The sequence below is a fragment of the Danio rerio genome, chromosome 2 (genome assembly GCF_052040795.2).
Source record: "Danio rerio strain M-AB ecotype USA chromosome 2, GRCz13ab, whole genome shotgun sequence".
NCBI classification, from domain to species: Eukaryota; Metazoa; Chordata; class Actinopteri; order Cypriniformes; family Danionidae; genus Danio; species Danio rerio.
This window is the reverse complement of record NC_141022.1, coordinates 57,051,491-57,076,035: the sequence shown is the minus strand read 5'-3', so window position 1 is coordinate 57,076,035 and position 24,545 is coordinate 57,051,491. Positions and strand designations below refer to the sequence as shown.

The following is a 24,545-nucleotide window of genomic DNA, read 5'->3' as shown; positions in this document are numbered from 1 at the left end:
ACTAGCAAACAAGTATTGCGCCGCGCCTTGCGCCACATTGCGCCGGGTGTTTGATAGGGCCCTAAGTGTTGATTTTGGTGTTGTCAGCTTGCAGGTTGAGAGACTCTGACCTAAAGAATAAACTAACTTCTGCAGTTCTCCAGCTGTAAGATTATTTAGCTTCTTAAAAGGATGAAAGGATTCCTAATTTTGTCACATTGTTCAAGTTTTCTTTTCAAAAACTAATTCGCTTCAAATGTAACATAGCGTCAACCTCTCCAAGCCACAGTTTACATGTAGGGGATTCTTTTTTTTTCCAAACAGTAGCAGTAGCTTCTTGGCAGTAGTTAAACAAAATATAAGCAATGTATGTTGTGTATTTGACAACAAATGCGTTTGTTCAGAGAATCTCAGAATCGAAAGCATTGTATCCGGTTGTAATTGCAACTTCAACACCTCGGAAAGCACTTTAAAAATTCCATTGCAACAATTCTGTATCTTCGAACAAAAAATAACTGAGATAGACCCGCATCTGATGAATTACATTTGTCACAAAGAGGACAAATATTTTAGAGGATTCTATTTAATTTTTTTCTTTGAATAATGTCACCTATGAATTATATTGATCTGAATAACACAATGTCTAGAATTAATAGAGTGCTTATTAAAGGGCCATGACACCCCCCACGTTCGGTTAAAGTCTACTTCAGAACTTTTTTAAAAGATGCATGATTAATAAGCTTGGAGCTCCGCGAGCATCGGGCAGGAGTGGGCGTGGCCAGCAGGGAACGAAGCTAGCTCACAAAATGAGACACAAACCGTGAGGAGACGCATGAGTTTATAGTTTACAAAGTTAAAATGCAAAGAAATGAACAGTGATTTAATGCCCTGCTACATTTGTTATTCGTAATTTCATATACACATAACCACAATTTATATCATTATAGAGATAAGTGTGTTCACGGAAACCAGGGGTCACCAATCTCGGTCCAGGAGGGCCGGTGTCCCTGCAGGTTTTAGCTCTAACTTGCCTCAATACACCTGCCTGGGTGTTTCAAGTATATCTAGTAAGACCTTGATTAGCTTGTTCAGGTGTGTCTGATTAGGGTTGGAGCTAAAATCTGCAGGACACCGTCCCTCCAGGAACAAGTTTGGTTACGCCTGACGTAAACCCTATAAATGAGGACTTCTCCCTCAATCCCCGTATCCAGCAGACTCAGTGCAGCAGGTCTCCTTACCTGTCTATTTTAACCGTTAACCCTGCTGGTAATCTGGATGATGTAGGCGAACACAGCAGCACAGTGATGTGTCTGAATGTGAACGAACTCCTGATAAAAGACAGCGTCCGCCATTCTCTAATTCTCGTGCTGCTCTCCGAACAAAAATGCTAGCAGCACACACACAGCTTTGCTGTATGATCGGCCCTGACAAGATCGCGGGGGAAAACATGCAACAAACCCCGTGGATCATGGAAACAAACGCATGTGAGCCTTCATGAACGGCTAAAAACTGTGTGCCCGTGCCGTGGGTCTGTGACGTGTCTCACAGCTCGGGCTTGACACTGGCAGGTCTCATGAATAATTAAGCAGCCGGCTCTTCTCATAGGATAAGAAAACTCCGCTATGAATAATAATGAGAAACCGACGTGTCATCATTGCACTTGCAGTACTGCGCTACGTCGCCGATTTTGATCCCGCCCCAAAAATCATTTTAAACCCGGAAGCTGAAATTAGCTGACAAAAGCTCAAAATTATCCAGTTTTCCCCACAATTAAAGCTGACAGGTGCTAACATTGTCTTAACTGATGCTCAACACACACACATCTGTTAATATATATATATAAAAAAAAAATAAAAAGTTCTCCAGGGTGTCCTGAACCTTTAATATCCTCCAAACCTGATTGCCACATTTCTCCCAATTCTTTCTCCCACTCTTCCTTAAAACATTTTGTGGAGGGGGAAGTAATGGATTATAGTTCTGAATATAAATTTGAAATATATAGCTATATAAGCAAAATACCCTACAATATGTACAATAAAATGTATTCATGGGAATTTTGTTTAAATAAAAGGGACTAAGCCGAAAAGAAAATGAACGAATGAATGATTTATTTTATCTTTGCCATGATGACAGTAAATAATATTTTACTAGATATTTTTTCAAGACACTTCTTTACAGCTTAAAGTGACATTTAAAGGCTTAACTAGGTTAATTTGGTAAACTAGGCAGGTTAGGGTAATGAGGCAAGTTTTTGTATAACGATCGTTTGTTCTGTAGACAATCAAAAATATTTAGCTAACAGGGGCTAATAATTTTGACCTTAAAGTAATGTTTAAAAATGTAAAAAAAAAAAAAAAAAAAAAAAACAGCTTTCATTCTAGCTGAAATAAAACAAATGAGACTTTCTCCAGAAAAAATATTATCAGACATACTGTGAACATTCCCTTGCTTTGTTAAACATTTTTTGGTAAATATTTAAAAAAGAAAAAAATATTCAAAGTGGGGAAAATAATTCTGACTTCAACTGTATAAATAAATAAATAAATAAATAAATAAATAAATAAATAAATAAATAAATAAATATACATTTCAGCAAACCCTACACAATATCTACATACAATAAAGTACAAATATAATAAATGTTTGAATAAATTTGACAGAATTTGAACTGTATTCTATATTATTGCCTTACTTTAGCTCAGTTTAAATGAATTGTAAACAAACTCGCATGGCAAATAAAGGAGAATATCAGCATGATCAATTCATTTACAGCAGTGATGCTTGCAAGTGTGTGTGTGTTTGTGCGCGTGCATGCATCTGTGATTGTATCGAATGTTAATGCATGCTGAATTCTCCAGGTACTGAAGGCAATCATCTCTCCATCATGGCTGAATTACTGCAGTAGTGAAGCTGAAAGCCTGACATGTGGAAACAGAGAACGATGTGTGTGTGTGTGTGTGTGTGTGTGTGTGTGTCTGTGTGTGTGTGTGTGTTTCTGTACGTTTGTGAGGGAAATGCAGGAGTGTTTTATCAATGGAGAAATGAGAAGTCCGACACTGAAAAAACTGGATTTTTTTAATTTACTTTTTTTATTTATGGTAAGTGGTTACAAACTACTGATATGGGCTGAATTTAAGCAAATAAATTCATTCATTCATTTTCTTGTCGGCTTGGTCCCTTAATCCGGGGTCGCCACGACGGAATGAACCGCCAACTTATCCAGCAAGTTTTTACACAGCGGATGCCCTTCCAGCCGCAACCCATCTCTGGGAAACATCCACACACATTCATTGACACACACACACTTATACTCTACGGAAAATTTAGCCTACCCAATTCACCTGTACCGCATGTGTTTGGACTGTGGGGGAAACCGGAGCTCCTGGAGGAAACCCATGCGAACGCAGGGAGAACATGCAAACTCCATATATATATGGACATATATCAGACATATTGACACATTTTATATTTGATATATAAATTATATTATATTTATATTATATTTATATAATATAAATTATATTTGGACATTAAAATATATTGTATCTTGTTAAAATATATTTTAGTTAAATTATATAATAATTTATAATATTTCTATCATTTTTTTTCTATTTAAATGCCAAAATATTTTATACATTTTAATTTTTTTATCTCATTTTTCATAGATTTTTCATATTTTTCCTCTAAACTGATTTTAAAAATACATTTAAATTGATATAATTATTTAGAAAAACAGTACAATTTATTTGAACATTTTAAAATTTATTTTGTTAAAATATAATATAATTTTGAACAGCATATATTGCATTTATGTGTTTTTAGAATGTAGAATTTATTAATTTGTTGATAATTAAATCTTAATTGTTTTATGTTCATTACATTTGTCGAAACAATTACCCTAAAAACTTTGTGTTGGGACAACATGAAGAAATTGTGTGTACCCCAGCATTTTATATATATATATATATTCACTGCAGTCTAAGTTTATGATGACTGCCACTTCTGAGAAACCCGGAAATGTAAAAAGGGTAAATAATATCATCTGAACTGTTTGCTTTTTCAGTGTGCAGTGATGCTGTCAGCCACCAGGAGTCGCTGCAAACCACCAACAGAACCAGCAGCAACACACACACCCACTGACAGACCCTTGGAAAACAGCATATCCACAGCACCAGCACTAGGAGAAGCCTGTGGACTGAAGAATGACGCAGCAGAAGTCAGAGGTGGATTTGTGTTTGTCAAATGGCCTTCAATGCCTTTATTCGTGTTGCAGATTTTTAAAGGTGACCTAATATGCTTCTTTTTGCAAGATGTAAAATAAGTCCCTGATGTCCCTGAAGTACAGCTTAAAAATACCACATGAATATTTTTGTAACTTTTTGAAACTGCCCCTTTTAGGCTTTGTTTCAAAATGTGCGGTTTTGGTGACTGTCACTTTACATTTAAATGAGATTGTGCTACCAGGTTTCTTTTGAAAAAAGGGTGGAGTTACCAATGCCTGTGTGTCAGCATGGTGGAAGTGTCAGAACCAGAATAAAGTTATTTATGTGAAAATCTGAAAATCTCAAAAGAAGTAGCTCAGAATTAGCATCCCAGAACAAGATTCTATTCTATTCTATTCTATTCTATTCTATTCTATTCTATTCTATTCTATTCTATTCTATTCTATTCTATTCGGTTACTTTCGGTTTTAATCTCACTGTCATTGTATTCTTTTGTATTTTGTTCTATATGGCTATTTGTATTCTGTTCTATTCTATATGGTTCCTTTTGGTTTTAATCTTATTCTTTCATATATTCTATTGTATTTTTTTAGATGTAGCTATTATCTATTCTATTCTATTCTATTCTATTCTATTCTATTCTATTCTATTCTATTCTATTCTATTCTATTCTATATGGTTCCTTTGATTCTATTTGTTCTAATCTCATTCTCTTATATTCTACTGTGTTGGGTTCTATATGGTTATTTTTGGATTCTATTCTATTCTATACGGTTCCTTTTGGTTCCATTTCATTATAATCTCATTTCCATTCTATTCTACATTGTTCTCTTTGGTTCCATTATGTTTTAACCCCATTCTCATTCGATTATGTTCTACTGTATTTTGTCATATATGGCTTTTTTTCTATTCTATTTTATTCTAATCTGTATGTATCCTTTTGGTTCCATTCTGTTCTAATCTCATTCACATTCTATTATTATATTAACTTCTACAGTATTTAGTTCTATAGGGCTATGTTATGTTCTATCTATTCTAGTCCATATGGTTCCTTTTAGTTCTATTCTATTCTATTCTATTCTATTCTATTCTATTCTATTCTATTCTATTCTATTCTAATTAAGTCATTTTCTTGTCGGCTTGGTCCCTTTATTAATCCGGGGTCGCCACAGCGGAATGAACCGCCAACTTATCCAGCACGTAGCGCAGAGTATGCCCTTCCAGCAGGCCCGGATTGGCTAATTGGGAGGACCGGGAGAATTCCCGGTGGGCCGGTCCATTTTTTGGCCGCGAGGGCCGGTGTCCCTAGCTCCAGAATCTGTTGCTCTCAGCAGTCACACTTTTTAAATATAATTTATTTATTTACTTGACCACAGCCTTCTTATTCATTATTTTACCGCAGCTCTGCTCTTGTTATCTATTTTCTCGTAATCTCGTGAACACGATGCAGCCTGCAGGTTAATGATGATATAACTAGATATGTCACTGTTCAACATACAGGTGTTGTGGTACAGTGGTTAGCACGTTAGGTTAAGACGCATTCAACCAGGGTTCGGTCCTCGTCTACGAAGGTTCTTTTATTTTTATTTTTATTGTTAAGACATATAATACTGTAAGGGTTGTTGAACATTTGAAGTTCTAAAACAGCTGTCTTCTAAAAAAAAAAAAAAAAGACGTGATAGTGTAATTAGAAACTGAATTGGAAATGACCTTATTTTAAGATAGTCAGTGGTGAACTAAGGTGGGCCGGTCTAAGGCTTGAAACTCCAGGGCTGAAAAAGAGTCCCACTCCGGCCCTGCCTTCCAGCCACAACCCATCTCTGGGAAACATCCACACACATTCATTGACACACACACACTTATACTCTACGGAAAATTTAGCCTACCCATTTCAACTGTACCGCATGTGTTTGGACTGTGGGGTAAACTGGAGCTCCTGTAGGAAACCCATGCGAATGCAGGGAGAACATGCAAACTCCACACAGGAACATTAACTGACCCAACCAAGACTCGAACCAGCAACCCAGCGACCTTCTTGCTGTGAGGTGATAGCACTACCTACTGCGCTGCCTTCTATTCTATTCTATTCTATTCTATTCTATTCTATTCTATTCTATTCTATTCTATTCTATTCTATTCTATTTAATATGGTTCCCTTATTTTCTAATCCCATTCTCATTCAATTATCATATTAACTTCTACTGTATTTAGTTCTGTATGGCTGATATGGTTTCTATTCTATTCAATTCTATTCTATTTGGTTACTTTTGGTTCCATTCTGTTCTAATTTCATTCTATAGGTCTATATTCTATTCTATTCTATTCTATTCTATTCTATTCTATTTAATATGGTTCCCTTATTTTCTAATCCCATTCTCATTCAATTATCATATTAACTTCTACTGTATTTAGTTCTGTATGGCTGATATGGTTTCTATTCTATTCAATTCTATTCTATTTGGTTACTTTTGGTTCCATTCTGTTCTAATTTCATTCTATAGGTCTATATTCTATTCTATTCTATTCTATTCTATTCTATTCTATTCTATTCTATTCTATTCTATTCTATTCTATTCTATAGAATATCCTGTATAGATTAAATCCTCTATGGTACTTTTGGTTATTCTATTCTGTTCTGCACATTTATTTTCTGCTCTGCTCCATCATAATACTACTTTGTTAAACGTTCTATTCTGTTTAATGTGAGACAGCTCTGTCTCTATTGTACTCTATTCTACAGAGTTCTCCTTTTGAGCTCTCCGCCGAGTCAGACTTGTCAATCTCTATGAAACTGTTCTGAAAGCACAGCACACTTCTGAAGCAGCTCAACTCAAACCGCTGACAGAAAGAGCCACGATTCCAGAGCGTGTGAAAATCTTCCTAAAACTCTCATGCACTTATGCAAATGCTGTTGGCAGGATGTTTAATCCAGCACTTCCTGTGCACCATAACACAGAGTCGCCAGTGTGCCGATGTACATCACACTACAACCAAAATGCACAGTCGATTTCACTTACTTACTTACTGTGTGTGTGTGTGTGTGTGTGTGTGTGTGTGTGTGTTCTTTGCTTCCCTGAGGGCAGGATTTCACTATTTAAAGCAATGTTTGAAGTGCTACTCATTCCCATTTAAATAATCCACATGCAATTTAAATCACTCAGGTTCAAATTAAGAGTCGGAACCTGCTGAGAGAACGAGCTCTGCTTCTGTAGAATGTCTGCAACTGTATGTATTGGGTGTGTGCATTTAGAAAGAAGACAGATTATGTAAGTATGCACTACAATAGCTGCTGTATTAAACATGTGTATATTGTTGTGTATTGTTGGTATATCATTTTGTATACTCTTCAAAACTCCTGGCCTCTCCTCCCTCCAGCCCGCAACTGATGTCAAAAATATAACTAGATTGTTGTTGTGTTGCCTTTTATATTTACTTTTTTTTTGTGAATATGTACAAACTTAGTACAAGAATATCCATCTAATAACAATTATGAAAAAAATAAAGCAAAATAAAAATGAGAGAAATGATATTAGTTATACAATCAAGTTATAAACCATAAAAGAAATAAATAGGTGAGATAATAATAGTGTAACGCAGGCCAGCTAGCGAAGTGCTATGCAGGTAAACCTCACTCCTCTGACCTCAAAAGGTGCTTTAGTGACAGATGCTAAGGGCCATGGTCTTTAGCCTCCTTGCTAGAGCAACCGACTCCCATACAAAGAATCGCCGGTTCGATCCCAGATTAGACCGGTTTGGGTGCAGTAGGAGTGGTGGGTTACATGTGGGGGCTCGTCCGGGATAGGAGTGAGGTTTAGGTGGGTGAGTGTAACGGTGGCAAGCTAGCAAAGTGCTATGCAGGTAAACCTCACTCCTCTTACCTCAAAAGGTGCTCTAGTGACAGATGCTAAGAGCCATGGTCTTTTTTCTCCTTGTTAGAGCAACCGACTCCCATACAAAGAATCAGGGGCGCCAGCAGGATTTCATTCCAAGGTACGCACAAATCCAGCTCCGCCCCGCCCCCTTCCGATGGCTGTTCTTCAGTATTATTCAAACATTAAATAATGAATGCATCAAGTAAAATAAAAACAAATATCTTTTATAACTTAGCAAAATTCTGCTCTTTTTATCTTTGCATTTTTATTATTTTATTTTATTTTTGTTAGTTTTAAAATGTTATTGTCTTCATAATTAAAGCTATAGACAAAATCCTGCTTGACATTATAGAAAATATTTTGCGTAGCTACCCATTATGTATTAAAGATCAGAAACATGTTACATGCCCCCATAAATGTCCAAATTATATTTAACCGAATCGTAAAAAAATGGTAAAAATTGCTTTTTATTTTTATAAAACATTTTATTATTATTTTTTTAGTAAAACCATACCGACATTTAAGAATTCATATTTATTTTATTTATTCATTAATTTGACCTGTTTATTGGTGCATATATAATTTAACTCATACAACAGTACCTTGGACAGCTACAGCGCCACTAAAGCTTTCAAACACAACCCCAATAAAGTAATGAACGATTAGACTTTCTCCAGTGACGGCCGACGGACGACCTTCGGGTGGTATAGCCTGCATTAAATCAAAAAACAAAACGTCTGACTTGACTGAAGTGCAGTTATTTCCTCGTTGTTCAAAGAGTCTGCAAGTTCGGTGTTTCATGCATATAGTATGTAGCTATAGGATTGTGAACATCAATTATGTTAAGCGTGTCTTAATTTGATGCACAGCAGAAAAAAAAAAGTCTTTTAGCAGTGCATGTAGCTGTTGGTTAAGTTCTCTTCCGGAGTCCTCCGTGGAGAAACAACCGTAACCATACCCAAGTGTTCTCAATACCAATTGGCACGATAGTGGAAAAGCAGGCAGCTGTAGTGTATACTGTTTAATAATCAATTTAAATTATGTCACAAATAAATAAATAAATAAATAAATAAATAAATAAAAAGTGGCTTTAATTCCCGCTCTCTAGTGGTAGGTACGCAGAGTGCATACAGCCATATGGCTGCAGGCGCCACTGCAAAGAATTGCCTGTTCGATGCCAGCTCAGACTGGTTTGGGTGCAGTAGGAGTGGTGGGTTACATGTGGGGGCTCGTCAGGGATGGGAGTGAGGTTTAGGGGGGTGAGTGTGACAGAGGCCAGCTAGCTTAGTGCTATGCAGGTAAACCTCACTCCTCTGACCTCAAAAGTTGCTTAGCGACAGATGCTTACGGTCATGGTCTTTAGCCTCCTTGTTAGAGCGACCGACTCCATACAAAGAATCACCAGTTCGATCCCAGCTCACACCGGGTTGGGTGCAGTAGGACCAGTGGGTTACAATAATAATAATATTAAAAATAAAAAAATTATTAAATTAAATTGACTGCTTCATATGTTTTTTTAGCTTTTCTGTTTTTAATGTTACATAGTGTAGTACCATAATGTTTCATCTTGTTTATAGCTTTGGCCCATTTCTTGACATGATTATGGCATTTTCCAAGTAATATTATTAGCTGCATAAGAAAATAAGTTGTACTTTTTTAATCGATCCCTATTTATACTAAAACAAATATGACATCATATAACCCAACTTGTATTAGTGTATCAAATGTCCTTGAAATAAAGTGAGAAACATCAATTCAAAATAATCTTGAGTATACACACTGAAAAAACAAATGAGTAACAGATTCTTTAACAATACCACAAAAATCGCAAGAGTTTTCTCTGTCCACTTCAAACCGACAGGTACCCGTCTTACTTTATTACTTAGAAAAAAAGTATTTGTTTGTAACCACACAGAACAGAAGACTGATAATAATAATAATAATAATAATAATAATAATAATAATTAATTATAACAATAATAATTATAATTAATAATAACAATAACAATAATAATAATTCCTTACATTTATATAGCGCTTTTCTAGGCACTCAAAGTGCTTTACACTTGGGGGGGGGGGGGGGGGGGGGGTTATCTCCTCATTCACCAACAGTGTGCAGCATCCACCTGGATGACGTGACGGCAGTCGGCAATTCGTAACTTTTTTATTTAGTGGCTAATTCACATAAATTCGTACAATCTCATTCGTACAATTTAGTACGATTTGCTTGTCCACCAATGACGGTTGAGTTTAGGGGGTTTGGTTGCCACACCTCCTTTTTTTTAGATTGCACATTTTTGTACGACTGAACTTGTACGATATGGCCACTAAACTGACCAAACGTGAAATAGTTACGTTTCCTTGTGAAAACACCTTAGTGTGGTATGGCAGGGCATATATGTGGTCTTTCTTTTTGAAGCCCCTTTTCCACGGCACACGACAAATGAAAAGCGACAGACTGGAAGTCATTCATTTCCAATGGAGAGTAGTCCGGGAACTGCGTGGAGTTCAGATCATCTCCGTATGCGAAAAATTCGTATCCGAATTAAGCTGCGGATTCGTTGAAATATTTGAACTCCTGCGACTAGACCGTATGCAACCGACCGGATGTGATGTATTCCAGTGTTATTTAAGCAGGTCCATGTGCGCAAGATGAGAAATAGGACTTCATTTGGTTATTTTTATGAATCAGAAAAAGTCTATATAAACAAAAAACATTTCTGTTTATAAATGTAAGTAATAAAGTGATAAAAATATAATGTTTTATGTTGTCTCCACAGTCTCCACCTCCAATATTTTTAGCGGTCTGAGTTTCTAGCATTCATACACCCACGAAGAATTGTTTTTGCACTCCTTTATTGCGGACACTGCGAGAACAGCTTCTCTCCAATGGTGCACGTCAGAGCTGAAAATTCTGTGCGACTGCCACAAGGGGGCGTATTTCGACAGTCGTGTCCAAATGTCGTGTGCAGTGGAAAGGCGGCTTGAGAAGGCTGTCACACTGACGTTGATTCAGGCTTCTGAATTGGAAAAATTAACAGTTTGCAATTGCTATTGCACCTTTTAGTGGACACAATTAGAACAGCAGCTTCTTTTATTGAAAAATTGCATCTCATTTTTACACTTTACAGAATCATCTTGCGATCACATCATGCACGCGAGTGATTACCCTGTCATTCACACCTGCTTTCTTTTGCTCGTGTGGACAGTTATTTTTGTTAGTCGTGCTGCTTTTCGATTCTAAGATCACATTTGCATGAATATTGGGCCATCTTTATTGTCAAACCCTGCTTTTAAGAAGACTACAACTTTAAAATTATTTTCAACCAGATAAAAGCGGCAAGTGGGAGTGACTGTCTTACCCGCCACAGCTGAAATCCACCCGCATCTAATGTCAAGCCCTAATTTCTAGTATGATTAACAATAAGCAGTTTTAGTTATCAATAATGGCCTGCTTGTGAATGAGTTAAATAATGTGAAGTCTGTGTGTGTGTGTGTGTGTACCTTGTATTTCTAACATTGTGGGGACCAAATATCACACAAGTATAGCAAAACCAGTAAATTCAGACCTTGTAAGGATTTTTTTAGTCTCCATGAGACAGAAAACGGCTCATAAATGACCCAGAACTATTTTATGGAGTATTTTGAATTTTTTTTTAAATGTAGATTGATTCATGTGAGGGTTGGTTTAGGGCAGGGCTTTTCAAAGTGTGAGGCGCGCCTGCCCTGGTGGGCGCCAGAGCATGTCAGGGGAGGCGCGGGAAAAATATTATATAATAAAAATATAATTATTAAGTTTAATTATTATATGTATTTTTAATTATATTTAAACATTTTAATTAAACAAAGCTAAAAAAAATAATACGTCAAAAATAAGAAAACCCTTTTTTACCCAGAAGGCCATAGCTGTGAATTCGCTTCTGTTTGGCCTGCCAATACAGGTAGCTATATGCCTGCTAATTATGCCTGCTAATACAATGGATCGGTTTCTGAGACCCCCCGATTCAAAGCCTTCAAGTTCAGGGCTTAAACCCAAAAGACGACGATATGATGATCAGCATTTGAGTTTAGGATTTACGTGGACAGGACCAGCTGATGAACCACGACCTTTAAGTGTGGTTTGTCAAGATATTTTGGCTAATGACAGCATAAGACCCGCTAAACTTCGACTGTTTTGACTGGGATGAACAGTTCTTGGATCTGTTCTATTCATATTGAACCATCATCCTAGTTTTAAAAACGTTATATTAAAATACTTGTTATTACTCTGTAAATAATTGCACTTTCATGCAAATGATGATAAAAGTGAGTTAACAGTCTGACATCTGTCTGTGTCTTTATATATACTGTATATATATATATATATATATATATATATATATATATATATATATATATATATATATATATATATATATATATATGTATGTGTGTGTGCATGTTTGGGAGGAGGGGGGCGCCAATGGATAAGTTGTGTCAAAAGGGAGGCCCACTGTCTTAGACTTTGAAAACCCCTGGTTTAGGGGTAGGGGAGAGAATATACAGCCTATGCAGTATAAACATAATTACATTTATAGGAAGTCCCCCAAAAGATAGCTGTACAAGTGTGTGTGTTTGTGCATGATTCAGGCAGTGCCTCTGTGTGTGTGTGTGTGTGTGTCTGTGATTTAACATGCATGCTTGTATTTACTGTGCACAGGGACACAGAACAGGTGGATGATGGGATTCCTGGGGGCTTTCCTTCTGTCGGTACCATGTTTAGACGTCACAGAAGGAATTGCACACAGAAATCACAGTATGTCCACACACACATGCTTCTGGCCCAGGATCATATGGATTATAAAATCAAAGCTGAGGTTTCAAACATACTCACACACACACACACACACACACACACACACACACACACACACTTGAGCATGGTGTAATTAAAACGGTCCGTCTGCAGGGTATATGCTATATATAGAGCGTCAGACACGTGATTCAGATCCTCCATCGGCTCAAAAGTGTTTAAAACAGCAGCAAACTTCCACACTATCAGATCACAGGCCTAATCTGTATCTAATGCTGTTATCGGTTCAAGTAATACGCTTATGAATATGCACAGAAATCCATGTGCTTTGAATACATTATCCATCCAATAAATGAAGAGGGATTGGGCTAAGAAAGATGAATTACTCAAAGACCCGTTTGGCTTTTTTAACCGCATAGAAAACTAGGCCAGCGTGATGAAGCTTCTTTTGATAATATTTGAGATCTGTCTCCACATCTATGTATTTCCCAGTGAAACAGATTAAACTGAAACATTATGTCAAGAAAACAGACGTGGATGCCAAGCTGATTTAAATGATTAACGGCAGGGAAACAGCTGGAAATGGGGTTACAAATAATCATGTTTTTTGCTAAATGATGCAAGGATTTTTAATTATTTTTGATTTGTATGCAATGAATGTTTTGGACTGATTGACACAAACAATTATTCTATGAAATCTAATAAAAACTAATCTTAACTCATTTAAATAGTTTAATCCCTAATAAAAAGCATGTAATAAACCATGTAATATAAAAAAACTTTATATGAAAAATAAATAAAAATGTAAAAAAAATAATAAATGTTTGAAATGTGTGAACAATATTTGAGAAATAGGCTTTTTGTGTGTATATATATATAAAAAGTTTGAGATCTTTGAGTTAATAAAAAATGCGAGTAAAATAAAGTGAAATGAAACATGCCCGGATAGACCTAACCTAAAGGGCTGATCGCCACTCCCTAAAGGACTGATAGACCAGCCCTAAACAACTTACTGCCTCTCCCCTAAAGGGCTAATCTCCACTTCCTAAAGGACTGATCACCACGCCCTCATGGTCTGACCACACCCTAAAGGACTGATTACTACTCCCCTAAAATACTGATTACCACTCCCCTAAATGACTGATTGCCACACCCTAAAGGACTGATTACTACTCCTCTAAATGACTGATTGCCACACCCTAAATAACTGATTACCACTCCCCTAAATTACTGATTTCCACACCCTAAAGGACTGATTACTACTCCTCTAAATGACTGATTGCCACACCCTAAAGGACTAATTACCACTCCCCTAAATGACTGATTGCCACACCCTAAAGGACTGATTACTACTCCTCTAAATGACTGATTGCCACACCCTAAATAACTGATTACCACTCCCCTAAATTACTGATTTCCACACCCTAAAGGACTGATTACTACTCCTCTAAATGACTGATTGCCACACCCTAAAGGACTAATTACCACTCCCCTAAATGACTGATTGCCACACCCTAAAGGACTGATTACTACTCCTCTAAATGACTGATTGCCACACCCTAAAGGACTGATTACCACTCCCCTAAATTACTGATTTCCACACCCTAAAGGACTGATTACTACTCCTCTAAATGACTGATTGCCACACCCTAAAGGACTGATTACTACTCCTCTAAATGACTGATTGCCACACCCTAAAGGACTGATTACTACTCCTCTAAATGACTGATTGCCACACCCTAAAGGACTGATTACCACTCCCCTAAATTACTGATTTCCACACCCTAAAGGACTGATTACTACTCCTCTAAATGACTGATTGCCACACCCCAAAGGACTGATTACTACTCCTCTAAATGACTGATTGCCACACCCTAAAGGACTGATTACCACTCCCCTAAATGACTGATTGCCACACCCTAAAGGACTGATTACCACTCCCCTAAATGACTGATTGCCACACCCTAAAGGACTGATTACCACTCCCCTAAATGACTGATTACCACTCCCCTAAATGACTGATTACCACTCCCTAAAAGACTGATTACCACTCCCCTAAATGACTGATTACCACTCCCTAAAAGACTGATTACCACTCCCCTAAATGACTGATTACCACTCCCTAAAAGACTGATTACCACTCCCCTAAATGACTGATTGCCACACCCTAAAATACTGATTACCACTCCCCTAAATGACTGATTACCACACCCTAAAAGACTGATTACCACTCCCCTAAAAGACTGATTACCACTCCCCTAAATGACTGATTACCACTCCCTAAAAGACTGATTACCACTCCCCTAAATGACTGATTACCACTCCCCTAAATGACTGATTGCCACACCCTACAATACTGATTACCACTCCCCTAAATGACTGATTACCACACCCTAAAATACTGATTACCACTCCCCTAAAAGACTGATTACCACTCCCCTAAATGACTGATTACCACTCCCCTAAAAGACTGATTACCACTCCCCTAAATGACTGATTACCACACCCTAAAATACTGATTACCACTCCCCTAAAAGACTGATTACCACTCCCCTAAATGACTGATTACCACTCCCTAAAAGACTGATTACCACTCCCCTAAATGACTGATTACCACTCCCTAAAAGACTGATTACCACTCCCCTAAATGACTGATTACCACTCCCTAAAAGACTGATTACCACTCCCCTAAATGACTGATTACCACTCCCTTAAAGACTGATTACCACTCCCCTAAATGACTGATTACCACTCCCCTAAATGACTGATTACCACTCCCCTAAATGACTGATTACCACTCCCTTAAAGACTGATTACCACTCCCCTAAATGACTGATTACCACTCCCCTAAATGACTGATTACCACTCCCCTAAATGACTGATTACCACTCCCCTAAATGACTGATTACCACTCCCTTAAAGACTGATTACCACTCCCCTAAATGACTGATTACCACTCCCCTAAATGACTGATTACCACTCCCCTAAATGACTGATTACCACTCCCCTAAATGACTGATTACCACTCCCCTAAATGACTGATTATCACTCCCCTAAATGACTGATTACCACTCCCCTAAATGACTGATTACCACTCCCCTAAATGACTGATTATCACTCCCCTAAATGACTGATTACCACTCCCCTAAATGACTGATTGCCACTACCCTAAATAACTGATTGCCACGCCCTAAAATACTGATTACCACTCCCCTAAATGACTGATTGCCACACCCTAAAGGGCTGATTGCCTCTCCCCTAAATGACTGATTGCCACACTCTAATGGACTGATTGCCACTCCCCTAAATGACTGATTGCCACACCCTAAAGGACTGATTACCACTCCCCTAAATGACTGATTGCCACACCCTTAAGGACTGATCAGCACGCCCTAAAGGACTGTAAACCTGCTCTTAATGACTGGTCGCCACTCCCCCAGATAACTGATCACCATGCCCTAAAGTACTGATTGCCACTCCCCTAAATGTCTGAGAGTCACAACCCAAAATGACTGATAATCGTGCCCCTAAATGACTGATAGTCTTGCCCTAAAGAACAGATAGTCCCTCCTTAAGGGACAGTAAGCCCCGCCAATAATGACTAGTTGTCACTCCTCTAATTAACTGGTAGCCCCGCCCTAGGACTGATCGCCACATTCTAAATGACTGATAGTCCTTCCCAAAAGGACTGATAGCCCAGCCCATAAGGACTAATTTACACTCCCCTAAATGACTTATTGCCACACCCTAAAATACTGATTACCACTTCCCTAAATGACTGATAGCTCCGCCCTAAATGACAGATAGCCCCGCCATAAATGCATTCCATGTGACCAAAAGTGAAGGAAAGTTGTTTCGCAGGGGCGAGGGAAGGTTTATGGTACTTGATTTAAAAATATGAAGGCAAAATAATTTCTTTACGAAAGAAGGAACATTGTTTTATTCAAGCACCATGTTGTGAGAATTGTGTGTGTTGGGTCATCAAATTAATTGAATTTGTTCATGTTTTTCAACATGCATGTTTTTTTTTTCTTTAACTTGCAGTGTGTTTGAGCTCTCTCAGCCACCGTACAAAGCCAACTATGCTAATGCAAATACAATGTAAACTGTAAATTCTATAGGTCAGTTAAGAACAATAAGAAACGTCTGCGCCTCATTGAGTGGTGTGTGAGCAGGACAGTATGTGTGTGTGTGGGTTCGCTCACCGCGTGTGTGTAGGTGCTGTAGGTGCTGCTGTAGGTGCTGAACGGCAGGGCCACACTGGGGTTGAAGATCCCGAACTGACCCACCATCTGCTGCATACGGCGGATCGTCCTCTCTTTATCAGTGTCAGCGAACTTCACCACCAGACTCGACGATGCGCCCTAAAAAAAAACACAGACACCGATGAAGATTTTTATTTACTAAATCTAAAGATACATTTAATCGGGTGAGTGGAAAGCCCTATGAATCTGCCATTATATGTCATTGAAAACAGGTGACAGGTTAAGGCAAAGGGGTCATACAAGAGCACGAGAGAGGACTTGGGGATACAATGAGAACCATCTGTGTCAGAAAGGCATGAAATGTATACAACATATGTTGAAACTGTCATGTATGTTTGAAAAGACACATACTGTATGGGAGAGAAGAGTCCAGTTTAGATGTTTCAATCATAGATACTAGTCATAATTACCAAATGTGAACTGTATGTGTAAAACAGTTGTAAATACATTAGATCTTTACATTAAGAGGGCCACCAAGAAGAAGAGGCTTTGAATTGGGGTTGTAAAAGAAGAGGAGCTGGGAGAGGCCTGTTGAACCAGTAAACAGCTGTGAAAACACAAAGGTCGGAGAAAGCCAGGATAAAGGGGATAGCAAATGTCAGGGACATTAGATTGTCCTGGAGTGAGACTAGGGATGGGTCTGCTAATGGACGTCTCTGCTTTTTTGGAAAATGTTCCAATAAAGTATACTCTTCTGCTATTCATGACCCCCAGTCTGAGTTTGATTGATTAAGGGAAAAGAGGAAAACCACCACAAATGGCGTCCCTGGGTGGGCTCGAACCACACACACAGGAATTAAACAACAAACAATTGAATTGAAATCAAAAATATAAGAATTAAAGTAAAACTATATTAATATATACAGTATCAACTAGGGTTGTAACAATATACAGGTATGACGGTCTACCATACCATACCTTTGAACGTGCACGATTATCATACCATGAACGATTGCATATCAACGGTTTTAACCCTTAAAAACCGAGACAGCCGCCCGCGGCTAAAAATAAGTATTGCTCTTAAATGTTTAATAACTTTTGATCTGCTGATCCGATTCATACAATTCAAAGATTGGCATAAAGAAGAGAATCTCAGCTTTCCAGTGCTGTATCACGTAACATTCGCGGACTTTCAGAGGCTCCGGAATCAGTGCGGTTACGTCATCAAAATTTGACAACGCTGATTTGACAAAGAAACGCTCGTCACTGTGTCTCCGGACAAACCAGACATGATACATTGATGCATTGTCCCTCCTCCATGCCCAGATTGGTTCAAACTCGCTATATCACAACCAATAAGCATAGGTTTCGCTTTTGTTTGTGGAGCAATGAGCTTTTTGAACAACACGGAATGAGAGATAGGCATACATTTATGCGCGGCTTTATGCATTTCTTCATCACAACCTAGACTGAAAAAAAACAACGCTTTAAATACATGTTTACAGCCATAAACTTGGTATTGCACTTTTGGTCTCCCATTTATCCTGCTTATAAGGAAGGACAGTTTAAGTTTATTTTTGTCTAATCTTAAAAGACCTTGCTTGTTTATTCCTTCTAATTTAATTTATTAAAATGGTAAATTTTTCAGTTTGTTTTTATAAAAGACTTCTATAGTTCTATTAAAATGGTTCTTTCAAAAGTTAGTTGAAATAAAACCTTTGTTCAGTCAGAAAACGTGTTCTTATTCTTTTCAGGGTCTTTGCTATGAGAATTACTATTTAATACCGTATACCGCGAAACCGTCAAACCGTGGTATTGTTTTAGACGATTATCATACCGTAAAAAATTCATACCGTTACAACCCTAGTATCAACAAAACTAAATCATTTAAAAAGATATATTCCAGAAATATTCCATAGACGAAAGGAGATTAGACAGACTAATATAGACTTTTTTTTTAAAACAGCGTACAGTAAAAACTTCCGTCTCTATAATCTGTTATATGTCTAAATCTGCCATTTTTCAATTTGTTGCTCTCTCTTGATGCTAATAAACGTGCGGTGGAGATGTGAACTCATTAAAAGGCTCTTGATGATTTACTGCAGCTCTTGACCTTTATCTCCCTGACCTGTTAAACCACAGCACATCGATCGGCCCTAAAGGCCATCGGATTCCCCTCAGGAGACCCTAAAGAAGATCTGAAGACCGCATGGAAACACTGCAGATCAGGAGACAAACTCACACTGAATCATTACTTCTAATACTGTACATGTGGACCTATAAACATATTCAGCTCAGATTTAGCTGTCTAAGCTACTTATTTGAATTTAGTCCACCTTGATGTACTGATGTAATTGAAAGCTAGGGTGAAACGGGGGCGAAGTGGGTGGCACAATCTCCTCACAAAACATGGATTCTGGTTTGAGCCCCGGCTGGGTCAGTTGTTGTTTCTGTGTGGAGTTTGTATCTTCTTCCCGTGTTTGCATGGGTTTCCTCCGGTTGCTCCGGTTTCCCCCACAGTCCAAACACATGCGCTATAGGTGAATTGATTAGGCTAAATTGGCTGTAGTGTGTGTATGGGTGTTGGCAGTTCATTCCGCTGGGGCTACTCCTGATAAATAAAGGGACTGAGCCAAAAGAAAATTAATGAATTAATTTCTACAAAGTCTAGACTACTAAATTGGTGAAATAAAATTATTCTAAGATTATACTTGGAATTCTGAGGAAAACAGCTATGTATGTTAGAGTAAATTCAGACTTCAGCCAAAAAAAATAAATAAATAAAAAATAAAAATTCAAAGGAAATGTCAATTTAACCCAGAATTATGAAAAAGATTTATAGAATTATTATCAGGGCTTGACATTAACTTTTTTGATCACCAGCCACTGTGGCTAGTAGATTTCCAACAATACTAGCCTCTCGCCATTTTCTTTTCGCCACACTTTTCGTGTTGGGATAATATATTTTATATGCATAAATTTGACTTTGGCATGCTGAAATGACTTGGTATAGGTTTAACTTCTTGTGTGTGTTGTGTATTAGCTTGCTCAGTGTGCACGAGTGTCGGTTTGTGTCGCAATGCAATCAGTTTTCATTTCACTTGACTTTTTAGGGCTCAAAATTAAGGATTTACCAAATTTATCTCTGATCACACCAAGTATTTCTTCTCAATTTTTAATGTGTCAAAACAAGGAAAATATAGCGTTATAGGTGCACAAAAAAAAAATTCAACAAAACTTTTCTTTAAAAAACATTACATTTAAAAAATGATCATTGTCATGTATCTATAAGATGCACAGCAATCTGTCCTGGCTAAAAGTCCCAGATCAGCAGTTAACTACACATAAACAAGGAGTAATTCCCCATTAAAGCGATGTTATTGTAAAATAAAATATAATTAAACCATTTTAACAAAAATAACTGTAAGCGAATTAAAGCAGATGAAACATACTGTGTTTGATAATGAAAGGATGTTCACGTGCACACGGTTAATCTAGGCCTTTTAATAATCTGTTCAAAGAATAATTAAAATGAAAGCAGTGACCACTACTGCTTACAAAACAATATGTATTTTTTTTTTATCTTAAGCTCTGGAAAGCAGCTGGACTGTCTGTGAATGAACGATCATCGCTCTTTGTCCAGTCTATTTTAAAGGGAACCCGTTGCGCTTCCTTTAGGCATGGTTGGTTTGCGCAAGTAAACGGGAGCGCGCACGCTTTTTAACAGTCGCGCGCATCACATCCCCTATGCGCGCGAGTGATCATCCTCTCGTTCGGTATTTACTTTCTTTTTTGCTGTTTTGCTTGCGCGAACATAGTTATTTTTGTCAGTCGTGCTGCTTCTCGATTTTAAGATCACATTTACCCGAATATGGGTCCATGCTTATTGTCGAACCCTGGAGATTTCCAACCAGCCAAAGTGGCTTGTGGAGGTGTCTGTCTAACCAGCCAGAGCATGTTAATGTAAAGCCCTGATTATAATAATTTAGAACTTTGCTGAATTTATTTTGGAATTGTGAGACTATATTCAGAATAAGGCAAAAAGTTAGAATTGTGAGATCAAACTCGAAGAAAAATAATTGCGAAATTACACTCAGAATTCGAACTCTAATGCTGTGTTCACACCAGACGCGAAAGAAGCATTGAGCGCACGTGATATACATGTTAAGTCAATGCAAACGCACTAATAAACATCCTGCAGCACAATACGCGCAAATGAGTTTCGCTCGAGTTAAAAAATCTGAACTTCAGCGGACATTCGCGCCACGTTAACCAATCAGGAGCTTGCTCTTGTGGGGGCGTGATTGTGACATAGCATCTGCTGTTGGTGTCCCGGGGGAAATCCTCCAACCGATACCAACAACAGTTCATCAAACTGGGCTCGGGTCAGTCAGAAGCATCGCTGAAAGCCTCCATCATCCGGATTAAGCTTTTGGAGGAGTTTATGGGCTCACAGTGCTGAAATCACCTCTGAAAGGATCTAGTGGACTCAGACACGGCCCTAAACGTATCGATGCTGTTTATCAGTCTTCATAAAGCACAAAAACACTGTTATTTTCTCCATAAAATCCATGTTAGCCATTTAGCAACGAAGCTACAGTCAGACACAAGACAGAAGCCCTGCCCATCATGTAAATCCTATCTGTTCTGAAGTGAATTTGATGCGCAAATGAAGCGGATTTGACGAGTGAATGAAGCGAGTAAACTCAAATGTTCACGCAACTATTTACTGCTCGTTCTGCATCTGGTGTGAACAAAGCATAAGTCCAATTCTAATTCTGTTCTAATTCTAATTCTATAACTGTAAAAACCTTAGAACTATGAAAAAGATACTTGTGAAATTAAACTTAGAAATCTGAAAAAAAATGGATTGTGAGATTAAACTCTAAATTCTAAAGAAAACAATTACAAATGTGAGATTAAATTGAGAATTCTGAAAAATGTAAATCAATAAAATCAATTAATGTTAATTAAACCTAAATTTCTGAGGAAAGTTATTACAAATGTGAGATAAAATTTAGAATTCAGAGAAAAGTGAAGAGTCAATTAAACCCAGTATTAGAATTATAATTTAAAATTTTGCTGAAAAATTAAGAATTGTGAGGCTAAATTAGGAATAATAAAACAAAAAAGGTAGAATTGTGCGATTAAACTTAGAATTCAGAATTTTTTTTTTGTGAAATTAAATTTAAAAAACTGTTAGAATTGTGAAAAATCTCAGCATTCTGAAGTTTGAATTATAACTGTGAAATTAAACTAATGTAAAAAAAATAATTGAATTGACAGAATTTCTATAAATTTTTATCATTTAGAATTTAGCCAAAAAAGGAAGAATTGTGAGGCTAAATTAGGAATAATGAACCAAAAAACGTTAGAATTGTGTGATTAAACTTGGAATTCAGAAAAATATTTTGTGAAATTAATTTTTTTTTTTAAATTCTGTTAGAATTGTGAAAAATCTCAGCATTCAGACATTCTTATATTGTGAAATTAAACTAATGTAAAAATTAATTGTGAGATTTAACTCTGAACTTATATAAGTTATTAGAATTTAGAATTTAGCAAAAAAACTGAAGATTTCTAAGGCAAAGTCATTTAATGCGATTAAACTTAGAATTCAGAAAAATATTTTGTAAAATTATTATTCTTTTTAATTCTTTAAAAAATTCTGTTAGAATTGTGAAAAATCTCAGCATTTAGAAATTCTTATAACTAAATTATGAAATTAAACTAATGCAAAAACTAATAATTGTGAGATTAAACTCTGAACTTATGTAAGTTATTATAATTTAGAATTTTGCTAAAAAACGGAAGAATTGTGAGGCAAAATTATGAATAATAAAAGCAAAAAAGTAGGAATTGTGCGATTAAACTTGGAATTTAGAAATGTTTTTCTGAAATTAAGCACCAAATTCTTTGAATAACGTAGAATTGTGAAAAATCTCAGCATTCTGAAATTAAAAAAAAAAAAAATTGTGAGATTAAACTCAGCATTCTGAAATAAAAATAAATAAAATTCTAAAAAGTTTGAACTGTGAAAAACTAAGAATTTTAAAAAAGATTATTGAAAGAAATTTTAATTTTCCTTCGACTTAGTCTCTATATCAGGGGTGGCCACAGCAGAATGAACCGCCAACTATTCCAGCATATGCAACCCAGTACTGGGAAACAAGCACTTTGGCCAATTTAGCTTATCCAATTCCACTATAACGCATGTGTTTGGACTGTGGGGGAAACCCACGCCAACACAGGGAGAACATGCAATCTCCACACAGAAATGCCAACTGGGGAGGTCAGGACCTGAACCAGCGGGCTTCTTTTGCTTTGAGGTGATTGAGTGGTACTAACCACTGAGCCACCTTGCTGCCTTTGAAAAGAAATAAACTCATACTGTAAGCCTAATAACATGTAGAATTTTGATCGTATTGTAAGCTCAGAAAAAAAACAGTAATTATTTAAATAAAATGTAAAACTTGAGAGATTAAACAGAATTCTAAAAAAACAATTAATGATATGTGGAATTATGAAAATATATAATTGGAAAAACCTCAGAAATATGAAAAATAATCCAATTTAACGCAAAAAAAAAAAATCACAAAAAATGTAAAAAAAAAAAAAAATGTATATTTTTATTTTATTTTGTATGATTTATTCTGAGAATTAAAAGAAGAGAGCTAAAAAAAGTTATTTTTTCAATTATTTATTCCATGCAGAGTAAACAAGCTTCTACACATTTATTGATACCACTATATTCTAAATTTGCATTTATGTAAAGGTGGGGGCATCAAATGTGTGCATATTTTGTAAAGGTGTATTTTAAAATGCTACTCGCTTAGAAGCCAGAGCGCCAGGACAGATCTGAGACCTGACACTGAACATCATCGTGACAAGGTGTAAAATGCTGCGGAAATATTTGAATGCATTAAAATTGGCGTGATGGAAAGAGTCGCTCTGCAGGACTCAAACAAACTGTAAGGCTGAGCTGTTAATGAGACTCGGCTAACTCAACGCATGGCTCTGAATGTGTAATGAGGAACTATTAAAATGTCCCTGAAACTCAGAACAGCTAAACATTCACTCACTGGCTCTGTTCCAAACCGTAGTGTGCTGCTGCCTACATAGAAAACAGCCTTTATATGCTGCATCTGAAGTACAATGAAAACTTAAAAAAGCAACTAGTTTACTGTGCACTGACAACAAACTTCTGAACAGTTAGGGTTAAGGTTAGGGCTAGGGTTAGACCACAGAAATGACAAAAATCTCAAATCATGCTATAAGTCATCTCATGTGCTGATATATACTGATAACAAACTTCTTAACAGCTAGGATCAAGGATAGGGTTAGGCCACAAAAATGACAAAAAACTCATAATTTCATAATATGTCATTCATATGTCATCCATGTCAAATCATATCGTGGCAAAGTTCTGAACAGTGAACAGTTAGGGTTAAGGTTAGGGCTATGGTTAGATTAA

General features: G+C 37.0%; 1 protein-coding gene and 1 long non-coding RNA gene across 5 annotated transcripts in view; one reads left to right on the top strand and one right to left on the bottom strand.

Moving 5' to 3' along the window:
• The window catches only part of LOC147846549 (uncharacterized), a 1,651,758-nt gene that overhangs the window by 1,124,486 nt on the left and 502,727 nt on the right, over positions 1-24,545 (top strand). The window lies entirely within an intron of this gene.
• The window catches only part of LOC141378996 (CUGBP Elav-like family member 5), a 232,951-nt gene that overhangs the window by 37,760 nt on the left and 170,646 nt on the right, over positions 1-24,545 (bottom strand). For all 4 annotated transcript variants that reach the window (XR_015478995.1, XR_015478994.1, XM_087241484.1 and 1 more), the window contains one exon: positions 17,072-17,230. Coding sequence is in view for 2 of the 4 variants with exons in the window: in XM_087241484.1 (XP_087097610.1) it covers positions 17,072-17,230 (159 nt within the window). In the remaining 2 variants the exon portion in view is untranslated. The remainder of the gene's footprint in view (positions 1-17,071; positions 17,231-24,545) is intronic.